This window comes from Haemaphysalis longicornis, unplaced genomic scaffold (assembly GCF_048455015.1).
Source record: "Haemaphysalis longicornis isolate Haplotype H1 unplaced genomic scaffold, Haemaphysalis longicornis Haplotype H1 scaffold_6, whole genome shotgun sequence".
Lineage (NCBI taxonomy): Eukaryota > Metazoa > Arthropoda > Arachnida > Ixodida > Ixodidae > Haemaphysalis > Haemaphysalis longicornis.
Genome location: NW_027526407.1, coordinates 96,000,661 through 96,019,069, shown reverse-complemented (window position 1 = coordinate 96,019,069; position 18,409 = coordinate 96,000,661). Strand labels below are relative to the sequence as shown.

The 18,409-nt window shown below is 46.4% G+C and overlaps 1 protein-coding gene across 2 annotated transcripts; it reads left to right on the top strand.

Annotated features, from left to right (window-relative positions):
- The first annotated feature begins 652 nt into the window (after positions 1–652).
- On the top strand, positions 653–8,368 carry LOC144141780 (nicotinamide N-methyltransferase-like). Of its 2 annotated transcripts, XM_077673276.1 has the most exons (3): positions 653–989; positions 4,615–4,770; positions 7,558–8,368. In XM_077673276.1, the coding sequence occupies exon 3, from the start codon at positions 7,565–7,567 to the stop codon at positions 8,357–8,359; it is 795 nt and encodes a 264-aa protein (XP_077529402.1). In that variant the 5' UTR covers positions 653–989; positions 4,615–4,770; positions 7,558–7,564; the 3' UTR covers positions 8,360–8,368. The 2 variants fall into 2 exon arrangements, with proteins under 2 accessions (XP_077529402.1, XP_077529401.1); XM_077673275.1 differs by lacking the exon at positions 4,615–4,770 and having other exon boundaries at positions 654–989.
- The last annotated feature ends 10,041 nt before the right edge of the window (positions 8,369–18,409 follow it).

The following is an 18,409-nucleotide window of genomic DNA, read 5'->3' as shown; positions in this document are numbered from 1 at the left end:
TCGGAACTCGGGACGCGAAGTGTGATGATGGTGTGTGTGTGTATGCCCGGACGGTCGACAGCGTGGAGGATGTAAGTAAAGAGTTCTTTCACGCAACCGCAGTGTGCCTCATTCCTTGGCATGCCGTAGAGAGCAGGCCCACAAGGTACACATCTATAAATGAATAATATTACGCCAAGAAGTTCTGACTGTGGAACAGTAACCTTTATTAGCCATTTTCTATCTAAACAAATGATTCCTGGATGATTAGAGAAGATACGTCCTAAACTGCGAGTATTTCGTTTGCGTGCCGGCATGCTTGAATGTGTGCGTGTTGTTGTGTGTGTGTCCAGCGATCCGTGTGCTTATCCGGCCGTTGTAGAGCGTTCAAGCAGCGGTCTTTTAGAAGGCCCGAAAGCGAGGCATTTGAAAATTAAAACTGGAAGGATGGTTCTTTCCTTGGGCTACATGTATTTTTAGATAGCTTGTGAAGCGTTACCGAACACACGTTTCACCACGGCGTTTAAATTTTGCATAAATGACTGCGGCCCGTACGTGCAAAATTTTTGCGGCTAATGTTCAAGGGTATGGCGGCAGGCAGTCCTAATCTGCCCGCTGTCGCCGCCATCGCATCAAGCTGCTGGGCATTTAAAAGTGACGTAGTGTGCGTGCTGGCCACACTCTAGGGAGCGATCTGAGGCAGCGAAGCTGCTGTGGTTTCGCCGCTAAAAATCACCCTGCCTTGTCACAGGTTCATCACTGGCTGGCATTCCTGCTGCTCTTTCACCGCCTCCTGCGCACTCGCCTGGAAATCTGCAACCAGCCGCTTCCCCCCCTCCCCCCGGATGCCCTCACCGCAGCCCTAATCTGCCCACTGTCGCTTCCATCGCATCAAGCTGCTGGGCGTTTAAAAGTGACGTAGTGTGCGTGCTGGCCACACTCTAGGGAGCGATCTGAGGCTGCGAAGCTGCCGTGGTTTCGCCGCTAAAAATCACCCTGCCTTGTCACAGGTAAAGACCAATTCCTTTGTTTATTGCCTGGATAGTCACTTGCTAACGCTGCCTCGGATCGCTGCTGGTGTTATGGCGCCTACTGTTGCCTCCTTAGCTAAAGATCTTGAAGAGTTTAAGAATTCTATGGAAAAAGGCGCCGTTTGAAAGACGCGCGCTTTTCGTCTTTTGACGCCCCTGATTGGTTGCGCCCGTCATGACGTCAAAGGAGGACACCCTTCGGCCGCGCGGGTTGTCGGAAGCACTGCGAACGATCGTACGGTTGCCTTTGCGGCAATTTAGCTTGCAGTTTAATTTTCGCACATGACTGTAAGTTTGTTTTATAATTTCCCGTGCTGTTGGTTCAATTATCTTGGAGCTTAAATTTGCTTCAAATGACAGAGAACCCCAAAGCAGTGACTGTGACGTCGACTAGTGGGTTCCATCAAAATATTTTTGAATTAGGCAATCAGCATAGGGGGATTTTATACCTTATGTTAATATTAGGTACTGCCTTAACTGTTTCTTATTATACACAAAACCATTTATGCCGAAGATTAATGGGCGTTTTATAAACAATCTATCAGCGAAAAGCACGTACGTGCACTGCGCGAAAAAATAGCGTTCATGCGCTGTAAACGTATATGCGAGACACATCTTGCCGGTACACGCATAAACCAACAAGCAGACTCTGCTTCCGCATTTCCTTTGTTCGTTGTCGCCCACCCCAGCCCCGTTACTCATCCACGTACAGAGACCCACACGCGCGCGCTATTTCGGCAGCGGCGCTACGGCGCCTCCGCGATTGCTAGCTGCACTTCGATGAGTGGCGTCTTACTACTTCACATGCATTTATTCTGAAAACACTGCAGCATACCAGTGCCTGCTCAGCATTATTGGCTGTAGTAGGGCTTGATTTTCGCTTGTGCGTTGCGCATTCTGCTACAATATTACGGCCACCTCGTTATAATTAACAGACCAGTCGGACAAGGCAGTTACGTTGTACTTACGTTATTTTAGGTAACAATTACCAAAAGTTTGTGATAATGAATCGTTGGCCTGTTTCAGCCTTTCTAGATTTAAGCATTTACCGCGCTAGTCGGACAGAGGCGGTATATTTACTCTTCGCCCCTAATTTTTTCAGTATCATCATTATATATATCACCGACTATCACTGGAGCACACTGGAGGTTCAGTGACAACAAGTGCTTGCCAGGTTATAATATGCAGCCACACGGAATCTTGGGCAAAAAATTAGGCCCCCGCATTCAACACAAATTATGGCACGGTGGTGGTTCGGAGTGGTTTTTTTTTTATAATTCCAGACAAACATGACCTTATCGTGACATGTATACTTGCAAAATAAGTAATCTGGTTGTCTTGGTTCTTTTACTTTGTAGTAATACTGTTTACCTCTTAGCCGGGAGAGAACTTCTATCAGGATTGGCCCCTTGTTTTAGTTTCGCCAAAAAAAAATGTTTTTTTGAACACTGTCCTGAGCCAATAGGGAAAGAAAACCGACGCGTTTAACGAAACAAGTATTTCCTGAACAAATGTGACTTGGTTTCTGGAATGGAACGAAACATCCCCAGCCAAAGTACAGCAGTATTCCCCATCCTTCCTAAATCTATAATCTAATGTAAACATTCACGTCCGTCGCATAAAAAAAACCGCATTGGAGCGGTTTACAAAGTATTCAACGTAGTGTAGTATATTCTGTCATCAAGCACAGCCACCTCGGCTGTCGCTTCCGTATGTTATCAAGCATCCCGGCGTGGCAATATTCTGCTTAGTAATACGGCATGATAACTTATGCCTCGTTTGGCGTTCGTGCATACTTTTTGAACACGAAAATTGTACAAACGAGTGCTATCAACCACAACAACAACCACAAGTATCATTCACAAGGAAACACTGCTAAATGAGCATGGCCGAGGCGGCCGATCCGGCCGGAAGTCCAGGTATGACGTTTTTCAGCCGGTTTTCGCCCGCGCTCTTCGGTCTTCCGGCATCGCGCGGCGAGATGGGGGCGGGGCATCGGGCCCCTTTTGTTTGCTCATTGCGCCGCTTCTATTGCATGTATTGCGAAAATATTTCTTACATATGAACTATTCAATGTGTACTTGCTGCTAGTCAACTTTTCTTTTAATTCTAAAACCGCTTCACCTTCCCTTTAAGAATTCTATGGAAAAACAACTCCGTTTTCTTACTGATGAGTTGAATGCTTTAAAAGCTGTCACTGTGTGCGATCCAGCTGATTTGAAAAAAGCTACAAGGTGATTTTTCTGAACTCGAAAAATCAGTTTAATTCATGAGCGACGCACTTTATGCAGCTAAAGCCGAAAATTCGAGCCTGGTTGGGAAGAACCATGAACTGATCGCAAAAAATGAAGCTCTCGAACGCAAGGTTGCTCAACTCGAGCAGTACGCACGCGCGAACAACCTTGAAATCAGAGGTGTTCCAGTTACTAAAGATGAGGATTGCCACGGGATATTAGACCTGCTCGGCAAGGAGATCGAGTGCCCGCTCAGGAAAGAGGACATTGACACTGCCCACAGAGTACCAACCCGAAAGGCGAATGAAATGAATATAGTTGTTAGATTCTGCTCCCGTGACAAGCGATCAGAATTTCTCGCCAAAGCCCTGAAGACCCGCCCAACCACAACTTGTCTCGGATTCCCTGTAACACAGCAGAAGCCAATTTACGTCAATGAGCATCTAACGGTGGAAAACAAGCTTCTTTTTTCTGAGGCACTTGGTCTAAAAAGGCAGTATAACTGGCTTTATCTGTGGACCGAAAATGGCGTCATCAAGGCAAGGAAATCTACCGTGGGCCGTGTTTTTCGCATCATTCGCGAAAATGACCTCAATGTCTTTTCGTCATAATCCTTAATCAGTCAAGTCTGTTGCCTCCTTCATGTCTTATCTTAGCCCTAAAGAAGCTGAATCAAATTTAACTTGCGGTAACGGATTTTCTGCTGTCCACTTTAATGCTCGCAGCTTACGTAAAAACTATAAAGATATCGTGGCTTTTCTTCAATCCTTAAATCATTCATTCTCGGCAGTTTGCTTCTCTGAAACGTGGCTCAGCCCGGCTGATAAAAATTTGTATGACATCCCAGGGTACTCTTGCGAATACGGTTACCGGTCTGACGCCCCTTTTGGTGGCTCCGCTGTTTGTGTGCGTAACGATATTAGTTACCGTAGACGTCACGATCTAGCCATTATTGTCGCAAATTGTGAATGCGTATGGGTTGAACTTGATTCCATCTATTCATCTCGTAATGATAAGAAAACTGTTTTGGGGTGTATTTATCGGTCCCCTTCTTCTGACGTTTCACAATTCTGCGGTGCTTTCTCTATCATTCGTGATAAATTATCGTTCGGAAAAAAAAAGACGTAGTCATTTTAGGCGATTTAAACGTCAACCTTCTTGATTGTAGTAGTTCTAGCACTTTGGAATACATAAGCTCTTTTTGTAGTTACGGACTACAGCCATTGCTTTCTGTTCCCACCCGCTGTCCTAGTCACGGCCCCCATACGTTACTGGACCACATTCTTTCAAATTTGCCAATTTCCCCTACTGTTGGTGTAATTCCAACGTCCCTTACAGATGGTTACCGGATATTTCTGTTTTAAATGCAGAGCATTTCTTAGCCTCGCCTGTTCCTGCGTCGGACGGTGTCAAGTTTCGCGTCCGCAGCAGGTGCGCCTCTCCTTCCCTCCTCTCTCTCAACAGCAGCTGGTGCGCGCATGCGTCGTAGGCAGCCCGTTCGCTCCGTCGCGGTCTCGGCGTAACAGGTGCGTGATAGCAGCGCGGTGGGGCGTGGAAGGGCGCGCGCTGCTTGCGCATGCGCGCTCTCCCCCCCCGTACTGCTCTCCCTCTACTGCGCGCGCTGCAAATATAGCGGCTAGCGGTGCTCGTGTTTCAGTCACTGCTTTGCTCCTTCCTTCCTTGGTTGACGCTCGTGCCCACGTTTACTCGTGTCTGCTACTCCAGCATCACGGAAGAAGCGATGGAAGCAACACTGCCTTCAATCAGTACTGAGGCGCCAATGCTCTGCATTTACTCGTGTTCCCCTCGCGGGAAGGCGCGGGAATTCTTCAAGCTGTCAAATCATTCCATATCAAACCGTAAATCCAAACCCGTTTTTTCGAAAGAAAGATTCATTTACATTATTTCTAATAGGGACTGGTCTCGGATTCTTAGTTTATCTAACCCTGAAGACGCTCTGGATGAGTTATCGAACGTTGTGATTGCGGCAGTTAATAAAAGTACTACCCTCTGTTCTTCTAAAAGAAAATATAGTTTTTTCCGTTCCCCTTGGATTCCTGATTCTCTCCTGTGCTCTTTACGTAAAAAAGACAAATTGTATGAGAAATGTAAACGCCAACCTTTCAATGAAAGACAAAAAATCGATACAGATTATATTTTAATATACTTTCTTGAGTTCTAAAAAAAGCAAAACGCATCTATTTTGAAAAACAAATTCAACAGGCTAACAACAACACGAAAAAAAAGTGGCAGCTGCTCAATGATTTTTTTGAACGCGCGAAACCGTCCAAATAACGTATTGTCCTTGTATTATAACAACTCTGTTATTACAAACTCTGCTTACATCTCGAATGCTTTTACTGACCATTTTTCCAAAATTTCCTGCAACACTGATCCATCTCATGGTATCCCGCGTTATGAGAGATGCGCACAATCGTTCTTTCTTCGTCCAACCTGCGCCAGGGAAATCGAATCGATCCTTTCCTCCTTAAAAACTACAGGTCCTGGAATTGATGGCATTTATTGCAAGCACATTAGGTTGGTTAGCGCGATTCTATCACCAGTCCTCAGTCATATTTTCAACCTGGTCTTTAGAACTTTCATTTTTCCTTCGCAATTAAAGATTACTAAGGTTATCTCTATATTTAAAAAAGGTGACCCTTCGCTCCCCGAAAATTACAGACCCATTGCAATTCTACCGTTTTTTGACAAAATTTTAGAAAAATAATTGAAGTTCGACTGACGAATTATTTTAACAAATTTAGTATCTTGTCCCCTTGTCAATTTGCCTTCAGGCAAGGACTGTCTACTGACCTTGCCATCGCTTGCTTCACTGATATGGTAAAGTCTATGGTCGATCGCGGTGACATAGCTGGGGCTGTTTTCATCGACTTCAGCAAAGCCTTCCACACCACTGATCATAACATTTGGTTCTTGAAATTAGAATCTGATGGTATTTCGGGACCCCCTTTATCACTCCTAAAGAGTTTCTTGAGTAATAGATCCCAAGTCGTATATGTCAATGGCTCCAATTCTGACCCTTTTATTGTTAATAAAGGTGTACCCCAAGGCTCCATCTTAGGCCCCTTGTTATTCTTAGTTTTTATTAATGATCTCCCTTCTTGCCTTCATCACTCCAGTTGCTTTTTCTATGCAGATGATACCACTATTGTGTCATCCCATCGTAATCAGCATACGTTGATGTGCAATTTGCAGAATGACCTGTCAGCCATCCAACAATGGTGCTTTTGTAACCGGCTCATTATTAATGTTAAAAAACTGTTTTGTTCCGTTTCACTCCCCTCAAAAACACCTACTTCCCGTCCCTAATTTATACATCAACGCAGATTTGATTCCGTCTACTGATCGCGTGTGTTTTCTTGGAATTATTGTAGATAGCCATCTCAAATTTTATCACCATGTAAATTCAATTTGTACAAAGGTTTCATATGGAATACGTGCCCTGCTCAGGGCACGATCCTACTTTGATGTAAAAACATTAGTAACTCTTTATTATTCGTTTATTCATAGCCATTTGAATTATTGTATATCGTCTTGGGGCAGCGCATATTGTAATCATCTCTGGCCTCTTCAAAAACTCAAGCTTTAAAAATCATTACTTTTTCTTCCCGTCTATGTTCTTCTACTCCTCTTTTCATTGAACTTGCGATTTTGACCCTCCCCTGTCTTTACCAGCTAAATATTGGCACTTTGTTCTTCAAATTATTGGGTTTTGGACTCCTGATATCTATTTTCCCTCCTCGCACTATCTCTAACCAAAGCTCCACTCGGTTCTCCTCTCGGAACAACTTTCTACTTCCCAAAGTAAGAACTAACTTTGGTAAACAAACTATTCAGTTCTCTTGCTTGCACTTGTGGAATACCTTAAACCTGGACATTAAATCTTCTCATTCTGTCATCCCCTTAAAAAAAAAAAACTCTACCTATTGTCTTCATTACTGTGATGTGACGCGTCTTATTGTAATTTTCTTCATATTGCCAGCGCTGATTTTTTGAATATTTGTTCAGTACTCTTTTCTATTATGTTTACCAGCGTTGCCATTGTAATTTTATAGTCATTTTTTTACTTTGTTTAGGAGGTCCCGCTTGCGGTTTTCATAACCATGGGACCTCCTCCTGTATATACTGTGTACCCATATCAATTTTGTTTAATAAAACATATTTTCAATTTTCAACTCCATTCAATGTGCGTTTTAAGGTTGGGTTAAAAAACGTATTATCCAGCAATCTGTGCGAGATTTTTGAGCTGATTTAAATGCTTTAAATACGTCTATTTATGTGCGTATATGCAGGACAAGCATGGAGCAGCTACGCCTGGTGGAGCACATTCGTTCCGAGTTTTCTCCGGACAACTATCCTGCACACTCGATAAAGATAATGCCATTGCTGGATTTCATGCGGCGGGAATTGCACAAGATTTTCACCTCCGACCTGGTAAAAGCCGGCGGAAAGCTCCTGGAAGTCGGCTGCGGCCCAACCATGTACACGGCGATGTCGGCTTCTCTGGCATTCGACGACATCGTGATGGCCGACCTTGTACCTGCCAATATCCGCGAGGTACGGAAATGGGTGGACGCAGAGCCCGATGCCAAGGACTGGTCGCTGTTCGCCGAGCGCCAAGCCGAGCTTGAAGGCCATATAGACGTCGAGAAAGGCGCTTCCACGATCATTGCTAGAACCAGAAATGCTATACGCGATGTGACTCTTTGCAACATCTGCGAACCGGGGGTGCTACATGACGGAAGAGAGTATTTCGATGTTGTGGTAGCTTGCCTGTGTTTGGACAGCAGTTCAGTAGACGAGGCTGCGCATCAACGCGCTACCGCCAATCTGGCTGGACTACTCAACCCTGGTGGCCTCCTAATAGCGTGCGGGCTGACCGGGAATTCGAGCTACACTGCGTGCACGAAGACCTTCTCGTCTCTCGACAGCGACGAAGCTTTGATTAAAAAGTCTATAACCAAGGCAGGGCTGAAAGTGGTGCAGTGGGCTGAGGACAAGCACCTCTCGCAAATGGACTCATACGTCAGCTATGGAACCACCTATATCGTTGTCGGGATGAAGTGTAAAGACGCATATACTTCATGTACTTAATGTCTCTTCTTTCCGCAAGAAATGTAAAGTACTGAACGATAGGTGTTCCATGGCTCTCTTAGATAAAACTGTTTTTAAGACATTGTGATTAGTCAATTTATGTCGTAAATAAAGGTACGGAATATTTATCTTCCGCAGCATTCCACATCGACACTCAAATTAGCGTGTTGTATTCGAAATGCTTTTTGCTTGAATAGAGCTTGGGAATTAAACTTCTAAATTGTGCTTTTATAACGTTTGAAATAATGCCCCCTTCTTATTTGTATCAGTTGTAACAAAGGAGTTTATTCGCTGTATTCAACCTTTTAACATAACAACCAAGGGTTTTAGAAAGGTTCAGAAATAGCTTGACCAGTTATAACGTATCACATTGAATACGTCGAGTGTGGCACTTCGGGCCATTCGATTTTTTTTTTGTACGTCAATGACATGACAAGCTTTATGCACCCGTCTATTGACGTGGCGATTACTGGCTGACGACTTTTTGTTAATAAAATCATTCAGAACTAAGTGTTGCAGAATGAATCAAAATCATTCGGAACTAGGTGTTGCTGAATGAATCTTCTTGTACTAGTCAAGACGGGTGTGTTCCGTAGAATAAGTATACTGAATCAGAAAAATTGTATTGCAGTTACGTAGACCAATTATTCACTAGCGTTTTAGCTACGCCTATACTATAAGAAATGATACGGTTGAGGAAGTTTGGTACATTGCGGTCACACAGCGGGAACATGGAAGATAATGGTGCGAGGTACTACTAGAGCATACTAACAGCACCACGCGTTAACAGCGCGCGTGCTCGTTGCGGGTTCAAGAAGATTACAGATATCGCCGCGCGTATCGCATCATGAGACGGCAACGCGGCGGAGCTCAAAAAGCAGTCGGTGTTGCCAGTTACCGCAGTGAACGGCAAAAATAAATACTTCGGCGCTGAAAAAAAAGATCACTGGTTGCTTTTACGCGCAGAAAAAATGCAGTTGATGCAGGGAAGCGGCGTTTACCGGACGAGCGCTGCGTGGCCGATAGGGGCTCATGCTGGCATCTGGTTCTCTTTGGCTTCTTTTTGCCTTTCCGCGCCCTGAAATCTTGCTTTAGTCACGTTTGTATGCAAATAATACATTTAGGACACTTTAAAAAGCGGCTGCGGCAGGCTAGAGTGCTCGACCTTCAGCAAAAGCTATCCGTGGACACAGTTTTGTGCATTTCTTCGCCGCTTTTATGGGCATCGGCTACGGCAGCGGCATACAACCACCGGCACCTGCGAATACGCCAGGCATTAGTGGATTCTAATGTCTCTCGTGCCCGCAGTCATCAGGAGAACAGCGTTCGATTACGGAACGCATCGGGAAGGAGGGTCTTCCCGGCTCGTCCCTTTCTCCACATATTTAGGTGCCGAAACCCGGGAGAAGAGACCTCTAAGGGTGAGCTACAGCGAGCGTATTCCACTTCTGTTCGACCACCTTGTCACCTCTGGAGGTCCCTTCTCCTGGGTTTTGGCACCAAAATATGTGGAGAAATAGGCGAGCCGTGAAGAGCCCCCTTCCCGATGCTTTCTGTAATCGAACGCACTTCTCCTGATGATAGCGGGCACGAGAGAAGCATACCTACTTATTCCACAACATCCTCCCCCGCGAAACAATGAATGAGTACCGTTCATGTGCAGCAAATTGTTTGGTCCAAGGAGAGCCAATTTAAAGTCCGGGTGAGGCAACGGGGCATAGCACATGGCGGATTCCGCCTCCATTGATGGTAACAATGTATTGTTTTTGGTGTACCTACGATCCAAGGTGCTGCGGCCCATAAATGCTCTTTTTTAACACAAGTTCAGCCCCCCTTTCCTGTTGTGGTCGCAGGTGTTTCTGTCGCTTTCCGCAACGTATCATTTTTGTTTGTTGCGGCCGAATGCACGTGGGCCGTATTGGAGTTGCGGCTTTTCTCAAAGTGCACAGTTCGGTCGGTTTCTAGTGTTCGGTAATGTTTCAGCAAAGCGCTTGGAGTCGGAAGGCGCTGTACGCCTTCTTGTAAGAAGTGAAAGGTGCTTTCTTCTTTTTTAAACATTAGCTGGCGCTGGTCATTATTCTTGAACTGTGGCAAATTATGAGCGCAGCCATTGGGATCATCTGTCCTTGAACGATTCCTTTCACCAGTGGCGTCTTTCTTTTGCATGTGCTGCTTGCTAAGTGCCTTACATTTGAGCAATGGAGGACTAAGTACGCCAGGTTGTAACTAAGATATCCTTTTCTTTTCGCCAGGAAAATCAGTGTCAAACATCGCGGGATCCATTGTTTTCCACCCTCTATCATTGGCTTCTCGGTGCACTGTTTCTCCTTCATTTGACTTCTGCTGTGGCATCTTTGATGTCCGGTAATCGATGCCAACGTTACTGATGGTTTCCTTAGTTTGCCCAAGCCCGGTCCTGGTAAAAATAACCACCTTTCGCTCCAAGAATGTAGTAATAGTGGTCCATTTCTCGCGTTCAGTTTTGTGGAGAGAATTCACAAGACCGTTGATTCCCATTGGGGCTATATCTTGACAATTAAGCTTCCTTGTATTTCGGTTTCCATCTTTTTCCTTTTGATGAGTGTGATTTGCATGTGACGTCTTGCTAATTTCCAAATATCTGGTCTGATCATCCCGGCGTTCCCTGTGTTCTGCGGGAATCTGATCTTTCAGAGAAGCAATTATGTTTTCATGAGCTTTCTTTGTTTCAATTATTTTAAGCTGAAGCTTGGATTTTGCAACACAAACTAGGTAGTCAAAGTTGAATGCATTTTCAAACTCGGCCTCCAGATTATCAGTGTCTATGGAATATTCCACTTCTCGGTTATTCTTGCGTAGTTCGTCATGAAGTACTGTCAACTTAGTAGCAAGGTCATACAACTCACTCGTTGAGGGCCGTGTCATTGGGAGGAGGTCTTCAACTTGGCCGATGATTGTCGTGATTTCTAGTCGTACGATGCGCCGTCTTTCGAGAAGGGCCTCCATGTTCCGGTTCAGCGTCGCATCGATGTAAAAGCTGGCGATCGGGCTCAGAAGGCAGAGGTAGGCATCGTCTTCGCGTCGGTATTGTCTCCTCTCACGGACATCTCGCGCTCTGTCGGGCAGGTATCTCTCACGGCTGGGTTTATTCAGTCTTCTTCTTAGGCTGCTCCGCTCTTCCCCGTGTCGGCTCTTTCCCTGTGCGGCTTCATTCCCAATCTCCAGAGGTGATAAGGCGGTCGAACTGAAGCGGAATACGCTCGCTGTAGCTCACCTTTGCAGGTCCCTTCTCCCGGGTTTCGCGGCACCAAAACATGTGGAGTAAGGGACGAGCCGTGAAGACCCCCCTTCCCGATGCCGTCTTGAATCGAACACAATTCCCCTTATGATAGCGGGCACGAGAGAGGCCTAGCTACTTATTCCACAACAGCCTCATTTAGACCTGATACTGGAACTATCGTTTTGTTTTCGAGGTTGCTTTCGTTGGTTGGTTTTGTATTGGAGCGCGGACAACAAGTGCAGCTGTGATTTGAATATATGCGTCGTAGAAGCATACGTTTCAGAGATGTGATTACCCTATACCTGACAACCAGTTCTGCCTTTTATGGGAGCATAAGCCACGCTGAAACTTTACATATATTCCGATGCTCTAAGTCGTTGAATATGTGGCCACTCACGCAAAAACCACAAAAAATAAATGGTCTGCGAGTCAGGAAGAAATTCAATATCTCATACGGGAAGAAAAACAATACCAGTGCAGTTTCGTAAATGCTAAGCACAATCGTCTGAACTCACCAGACGAGGTAGAACCAGACCAGAGCAGCCCAGTTGGGACTACATGAGGAATGCACGTATATTTCACAGTACACGTGGGGGAGGGAGAGGCTTAAATATCGTTGTCTATGAATGAGAAGCGGAATCAAAGAATGAACGGTTTAGTAATCACACCTACAAGCTGCGGGTCGACTTTCCTTTTGTCTTCGAGTTCAACAAAAACCGGATACTCGGTGGACGATTTTTTTAAGTACTCAGTGTAGGAAGATCACCAACCATAAAAGGTGTCGCTGGGACAGTGTGGTATCGAATAAGGCCCTATAGTGTGATAATTTCTACAGGCTTCGTGTGTCATATGGTGATGTCGAAAAAGCGTTCTGTCGGGGACTCGGCATACCATGTGAGTGCGGGCTTATATGGTTTGCGGACGCTCATTTCAAGACAATACGACCCAGCATTGAATTTTTTGTGTGCTGATCCGGGAGTATAATGTTTTAAATGCAGAGCATTTCAGTAACTCACGTTGTCACCAGCGTTGTCCCGTCGTAGTCCGCACCGTCGTTGTCCGCACCCCTCTCCCTACACTATATAAAGGAAAATACTATCCGGCGCCTGGTTTCGATCCCTCTACCCTGCGGGCGGAACGCAATGTACATGGTGCTCTACCCACTGCGCCATAAAGCCGACACAGAATGGGAGGCTACGAACGCGCCTTATATCCTTGACTCATTCAAATTACTGCTGACGAGCGCTCTCTCGTCAGCAGTTGCCACAAGTGCAACAACATTAACGTAACGCAAACTCTTTAACGTCGTGTGCCCCCGGAAATGTTCTGCATTTGATCGTGCTCCTCGCGAGGGGGATGTTTCACTGCGTCGCCATGCGAACAGTTCGCCACGCTTTAGTTTCAGTTCTTTCTTTGCTGGGGTGCCCACGAGCGGCGCCACCTCGTCGCACTTCGCCGCGGGAGGATCCGCGGTGGGGGCGAGAGATGTCGCTGGCGTCTCCGCGGCCGCGTCTGCGGCCTCCGCGGGCACCGGCGCCGGCGCGGATTCATCGCCCTTCTTTAAAAGTTTAGTTCGGATGCCACGCAGGAACAATTTTTTATTATCCACCTTACTTTGTTCACAGAGTGCTTGTGAAATGTATGCCATATTGGCTCGTATACGGCAGTGATCAATACTTGCGGTATGATATTGGCAAGCGTAACTAGCGTACTGTCAGGTATGAGCACACCGCTAGAATATGTACGCGTTCGAAACTGATTTACATCATATTGTATAGCCGCAGCATGACCATTCGAGAAAACGCTACTTACAGAAAAATTGTTAGTAAATTTTAGGGCAGTGGAATTTCATGTGTTCTATGCATGTGCCGGCTTCGCGACACTTTTTTGAAACACACACCCTGGGCTTATAAGGATCGAATGTACCACCCTAAAATCACGTCAGAAACTTTTACGCTCTTGTAAGCACACAAAGTGTTCGAACAGAGTGATGGCTACAAATAAATATCTTTTTCGCGTGTAGAAATGGTACAACTCAGTTGTGAACGTGTCGCAAAAGCAGAGGCCAGAGTGGGGAGGGGTCGGAGCGCCCAATGGCTGCTCCCAAACGGGCCCCTAAAGAAATCCTAGAGGCGCCCCCACAGGAACCGCTCAAGGCGTACACATAAAGACTACGCAATGATCTTCAGCGACTCACAAGCGGCGTGTCGCCAGCTCATTCACAACCAGCTGAACAGAACTACGGCACTGATAATAGAAAAAGCGATACAGGGTAGTTCAACACGAGGCTGCTCTGGTTCCCTGGGCATGAATGCATCCCTGGAAATGAGCGCGCTAATGCTCTCGCCCGCGAACTCAACAGCCGGGCACCAGCGGATGGTCATCCGAGGGCAATGCCCTTCTCAGGCAGCCGCTACATTGATACAAGAGAAGCTGTTCGGGAGGCATGCCTTTGCAGACAGTGTTTCCGGCACCTCACAGCACACTAAGCCGACGGCAGGCAGCTATACTTCGACAAATGCAGACCCGTACGCTTTCTACGCCTTACATGATACCCAAATTCCCAAAAATGGAGGGTACCCGGCATTGTCCCCACTTCGGGGAATACCCGGACATGTATCACACACTTTGGGCATGCACCCAGAATCCCGCTCTCGCGCTCATACCTCACATCACCTTCGCCAAGTGGGAGGAGTGGCTGGCCGACTCAACCGCTCACGGCCAGCGACAGCTGACGGGACGGGCAGAGTTGGCCCTCAGCAGCATACCCGGAGCCCCGGACTAGGGGCACATTCTTTTAATAAAGTTATCTCTCTCTCAAGGCGTAAAGCTAGCCTGCCTTTACTCATTCAGAGTATTGAGAAAAACTGGATACATCTGAACACTACCTTTTACAGCCTTATCTGGCCTATTCATTTTAACTTATCTGTTTCCTTTCACTCGAACGTATCAAGTGCGGCGGCCCGGAAATGACCTCAAAGGGATATCTCATCTTCTACCCGGCTATATTACCTCCCGTCTTCTACGCTACACGGTCAGACCTACATTAACCACCTTGAAAAGGCATGCTCGGCACTCTTGCATTCCATTCTGCAGAGCCAGTTGCTTAAGTTGAGCAATAATGTCCTGTTCGGTAATATTTAAAGAGCCGTAGGGCCGTGTTCATCGTTTGGGACTATCCGTCTTCATATTTCTTGCTAACATTACCGCGAACTCCACTTCGTAAGCCTGACGCCTCACGGCCGCATGGTTTAAAATCGCTGAGGCTTAGCTGAGCCAGGCTCGGTTACACAACTGAAAGCTGTCAGCAGTCACTACCATCGTTTCATCAGTTCCTGAAGCCATCGTCAAAGTAGAACGCGAGGCGTCTATTGGTGGTGGTGCCGCCTCTGAAGCTCGTCGCTTTCGTCTTTTTCCATCTTTCTTCCTATGATTGGCTCGCCGAAATTTCGGCGCTTCACTTGTTACAGCCTGCCACTTTGATCACTCGTACTCAATTTTCCGTTTCGGCTTCTTAGAAAGCCGGGCGACATCTGCAGGATGGGCAGACGCAGTTTCCTGTTTTCGCCACTGGGACGACGCAGACAACTTCGGCCCACATGGGCCAGCCTTCTCGCTACCTTTTCCTATCCCGCCGAGTATGAACTGAAGCATTCGGCAAAATATAGAGAGAAATTGTGAAGTGGCATAAGAGCGGCACATTCTCCCTTTCAAGAGATCAGTGAGTCACGTTGTTAGTCACGTGAACACAGGTGCCCAGGCGGCTTTCGGTGAAGCGTCGGAGGCGGCGCGGGGTTTCAGGTGGCCCTGGCCAAATAAATGTTTGGTGTACTTGCTGCGCGGGACTTCAGGTGACTCTGGCCAAATAAGTGTTTGGTGTACTTCCGACACAGGATGACAACGAAAAACAATCAGCTGGAATGTTCTACATTCTATTTTTTTGTACTACGAATACTCGACCAACTGTACGTATTGAAGCATAACATGTCTTCAGCTGTTATTACGGAATAAAATTATCCAGTCGGACCAAGGATACATACTCATTCGTTATTTCTCCGCATGTACAAAATACGAGACAATGTTTATCATGGTGACCACGACTCGTTTCTGACGAAGAAGGTGCCATCATTACTTGGTCGGATGAGCAATGGGTTACTTGTCCCGCAACTTTAAATTCAAGCGAAGAGTGAAATTCCGATCCAAACACACGTAGATTCTTCTGCCGCATTAGGGCTGCAATCTAGCCCGTAGAAAAACAAAAAACTGTTGAAAAACAAGAACCACAGTTCAGAAATTTTGCCCTCTACATGAAGAGAATTTGTGGTAGATAGATTCATAAAGATCTGCTAAATCGATTCAGTAAAGTTGTTACAGTAACAAAATAAGCTAAACCTCTTCGGAAACGCGATGGGGGAGCGCGGAGCAATACAAAACCAAGTATAACACCTAACGTACCTACCCAGAAGCCAGCAGACAGTGTTTATTTATGATGATAATTATTTATCGGGCGCAGGCTGTGACGTAACCTTCAGGGCATAAGTAAAACCATTAAAAGTGCGCTGGTGCTTTAAAAACCAAAAATCGGATTGAGCGTGGAGGCTCAAAACTGGACTAGTGCGGAAGGCGCCAGGTGGTCAACTGTGTGAATAGACTGTGGATAGGATCGAGCATCTTCATTCGTTTGCTAGAGGCTGACTCGTACGCCAGCATCGATATTCTAAGCGAGACAAAGAAGGATTTTGTACAGGTGTAATTAATACTGCCTGTCAGTGCCCCTTTCTTATGTGGCTAATATCCTAAGCACAGTCATAGCATTCAAACACTTTATTTTCACATGCTTCGGGTGGGGCGTTAAGGAGAGCCTCGAATTCAAGATTCATCCGAGAAACTTGTGTTCTGTTTTAACAGGCATTTGTTGTTGTCCGTTTAGTAAGGTTTCTGGCCCAGGAGCGATGCCCTTTCTGTATACAAGGGGTCAGGAGCCACAAAAGCACAAAACAAAGAAGACAACGGACCCAATATTTCAGCCGACGGAGGTCTGAGAGCTGTTGAATTCGAATTGGTTTTCTTATTCCGGCGGCAGATGCGGGCATTCTTTACCCGCATAAATCAGATGCCGTGTTCTATGCCCACTGCACGCGAGCCAAAGATAAACTCCCTGGTTGATCTAGTGAGTTTGATCTGGCTCCTAATTGAGAGCGAGCAGCCAACCAGCTGTCACAAACTCCTGTTATTAACCTAAGAACTGTTCGAGGGCCACTCTTCCTGTTGGGAAGCTTCTGGGTAGGGAATACCTCATTCAGCGAAAATGAAGAAATCTGGAGTTGTTGGCTCGGGTCTACCAGAAACACCCCAAGATTCCCGTCACGGGAAGCGGGGAAGCCGTGAATGTCAAGGTTTGACGATCAGCTGTACTGCTACGAGTCATTCAGGTCTGATTGCAGACCGTATGATTGAAGACTGTGATGACATGCAACTATCAACAGAATCAACTAGCTTCTAGAAACAACGGCAGCTAGAAACAACGGCGTTACGTGCATTCGCGTTGGGCACTAAAGAGTCGTATTTTTTCGACACTGTATCCAAAGGCTAAGGGAAATCACCGACCACTTTTTTCAGTTTTTCTACTCCTAAATTCAACTTGAGGAGTACGTCCAGCCTAATTTTTCCTGATAAGACGGACTGACCTTTAATGCATTCAAGCATAGACAGCTCCTCAGTAATGTCAGACCAAAGTGCTGAAGAGCTCTCTGAATTTAGCTGAGATGGAGGTGGAGTACGAAAAAGCTTGCCACGCCACTTGTCTCGTCTAACCACCACGGTCGCAAAAATAGACTTTGCCACTTCAAAGAATCCCTTGCCTAAATGGAACTTGCAAAACAAATCGCAACATCCCCAAAACACAGTGTCATCATCAGTCGGCGTAGCGCAAACTTTGCAAACATCATTCATTCGGACACAAATCAGCCGGTAGTACTGGAAGCAATATCAATACATAGAATAACACGAAGACGCTGGCCTGCGGTGAAAGAAAAAGCGAGTTCAGAACATGTCCTCAATGTGCCGCCAACCGGAAAGTCTGTACTGGTTCGGAGCCCTTTTTTAGCGTTCGACGGCACAGCAAAGCACCACCTCACGGCAGGTGTCGCCATCACGGTGAAGTTTCCAAAAGGTGGTTGTATTCTTGGATTCCGACGGCGCCTGCCTGTACACGTACCGGTGTGGGTAAGTGTGCTCCAGTAGCAGTGGGGCCTGATAAATGAGATTGTATGGGGTGTTGACGATCCAAAGGGAACTCGGCGGTGATGAGAAGGACGAGATCAGCGCAGGTTTGAAATGTACCGCCAACTGCAAATTATGCGAGGGTTCGCAGTCCTTCTGTAGCGTTCGACGGCACAGCAAAGCAGCACCTCGCGGCAGATGTCGACGTCACGATTAGGCCTCGAAGAAGTTGATTGCACTTGAATTTCGACGACGCTCGTCTGTACATGGGCGGGTGTGGGTCGGTGTGTTCCAGTATTAGTGATGCCTGATAAAAAACATTGTGTGGTGCGTCAATGGTTTTAAGACAACCCAGCGGGGACAGGACGGACGAGTTCAGCGCAGGTAAGAAATGCGGCGGCCACTGTCGGCGTCCCGATGAAGTTTCGAAAAGGATAGCACCCTTGGGTTCCAATCCTGCTTGCCTGTGATGTGCCAGTGTGGGTCGGTCGAGTCATAGGGCCCGATAAATGCGATTGTGTAGGACGTCGAGAGAGAGAGAGAGAGAGAGAGAGAGAGAGAGAGAGAGA

Bases quoted from the DNA above. Each gene is read 5' to 3' on its own strand.
- LOC144141780 (XM_077673276.1), top strand. From the start codon at position 7,565: ATGGAGCAGCTACGCCTGGTGGAGCACATTCGTTCCGAGTTTTCTCCG.